The sequence below is a fragment of the Lagenorhynchus albirostris genome, chromosome 5 (genome assembly GCF_949774975.1).
Source record: "Lagenorhynchus albirostris chromosome 5, mLagAlb1.1, whole genome shotgun sequence".
Taxonomy (NCBI): domain Eukaryota; kingdom Metazoa; phylum Chordata; class Mammalia; order Artiodactyla; family Delphinidae; genus Lagenorhynchus; species Lagenorhynchus albirostris.
Window position 1 is genome coordinate 133,686,351 of NC_083099.1, and position 1,705 is coordinate 133,688,055.

Sequence of the window (1,705 nt, forward strand, 5' to 3'; positions counted from 1 at the left end):
CTCTTCCTTCCCAAAGAAAAGCCCTCACTTGACACTCTTTCATTCCAGCCCTGGAGATCCTGCCTCCCCATTCCTAATAAAAGGCATAAAAACCCTGAAATGCCACCCTCACTGAGGGGCACCCCATCCTCCCTGGATTAAACCACCTGTGGCTGAGAGCGGGGTGAGGTAGCAGGGAGGGAAAAAGAGATGACTTTAGCGCACCTGCACGCCGCAGGAAGGAAGGCCAGAGACAGCGAGGTGCACCAGAAGCGACCGGCCACACGCGCCTGCACCCCGCGCTGCGGTGCAGGCGGGAACAGTTTTTCTGTCTCACTGACCGAGTGCCTCTCGATCTCAGTCTCGATTCTGATCTCTACCTCTCTCGTGTTTCTTCTCCTCTCCACAGTAGGCGTCCGTGGAAGCTCTGAGGACCGAGGGAGGGAGGACCCTGCGAAAGCTGCGACTATCCCTCGGGGCCATGGACTCGGACGCCAGCCTGGTGTCTAGCCGCCCGTCGTCGCCAGAGCCTGATGACCTTTTCCTGCCCGCCCGGAGCAAGAGCAGTGGGGGCAGCGGCTTCACGGGGGGCACCGTGTCCTCGTCCACGCCTAGCGACTGCCCGCCAGAGCGGAGCGCCGAGCTGCGCGGAGCCATGGGCGCGGCGGGCGCGCACCCGGGGGACAAGCTGGGCGGCGGTGGCTTCAAGTCATCCTCGTCCAGCACCTCGTCGTCCACGTCGTCAGCGGCCGCGTCGTCCACTAAGAAGGACAAGAAACAGATGACTGAGCCCGAGCTGCAGCAGCTACGCCTCAAGATCAACAGCCGCGAGCGCAAGCGGATGCACGACCTCAACATCGCCATGGACGGGCTGCGCGAGGTCATGCCGTACGCGCACGGCCCGTCGGTGCGCAAGCTCTCCAAAATCGCCACGCTGCTGCTGGCGCGCAACTACATCCTCATGCTCACCAACTCGCTGGAGGAGATGAAGCGACTGGTGAGCGAGATCTACGGCGGCCACCACGCCGGCTTCCACCCATCGGCCTGCGGCGGCCTGGCGCACTCAGCGCCCCTGCCCGCCGCCACCGCGCACCCCGCGGCCGCCGCCCACGCGGCGCACCACCCGGCGGTGCACCACCCCATCTTGCCGCCGGCCGCTGCGGCCGCCGCCGCCGCTGCAGCCGCCGCCGCGGTGTCCAGCGCCTCCCTGCCCGGCTCCGGCCTGTCGTCGGTCGGCTCCATTCGTCCCCCTCACGGCCTGCTCAAGTCTCCGTCGGCGGCGGCGGCAGCCCCGCTGGGGGGCGCGGGCGGCAGCGGCGGGGGCGGCGGCGGCTTCCAGCACTGGGGCGGCATGCCTTGCCCCTGCAGCATGTGCCAGGTGCCGCCCCCGCACCACCACGTGTCGGCCATGGGCGCCGGCAGTCTGCCGCGCCTAACCTCCGACGCCAAGTGAGCTTGGCCGGTGCAGGCGCGTTCTGGCGAGCGGGGCGGGAGGGGGCGGGTGGGGGGCGGAGGCTGCGGGGAAGCAAGGACTGGCCGGCGCTGGGCCCTGGGAGCTCAGTTCCAAGGAGGAGCGCGGCACCGTGGGCTGGGGGTGGGGGCAATGGTGAGGACGCAGCACCCAGGAACGGAAGCAGTGGAGGCGCGCACTGCGCAGTGGGGAGTGACAGGGGCATTTGCTCCGGGACCTGGTTCAACCCCCTCTGGCTTTAAACAGCGCTGCTCG

The 1,705-nt window shown here is 68.3% G+C and overlaps 1 protein-coding gene across 1 annotated transcript; it reads left to right on the plus strand.

The window, feature by feature from the left end:
• Positions 1–418: 418 nt before the first annotated feature.
• OLIG2 (oligodendrocyte transcription factor 2) lies at positions 419–1,432 on the plus strand. Its single transcript, XM_060149437.1, has one exon. It carries the CDS (start codon positions 461–463, stop codon positions 1,430–1,432), a length of 972 nt encoding a protein of 323 aa, XP_060005420.1. The 5' UTR covers positions 419–460.
• Positions 1,433–1,705: the final 273 nt, after the last annotated feature.

Bases quoted from the DNA above. Each gene is read 5' to 3' on its own strand.
- OLIG2 (XM_060149437.1), top strand. From the start codon at position 461: ATGGACTCGGACGCCAGCCTGGTGTCTAGCCGCCCGTCGTCGCCAGAG.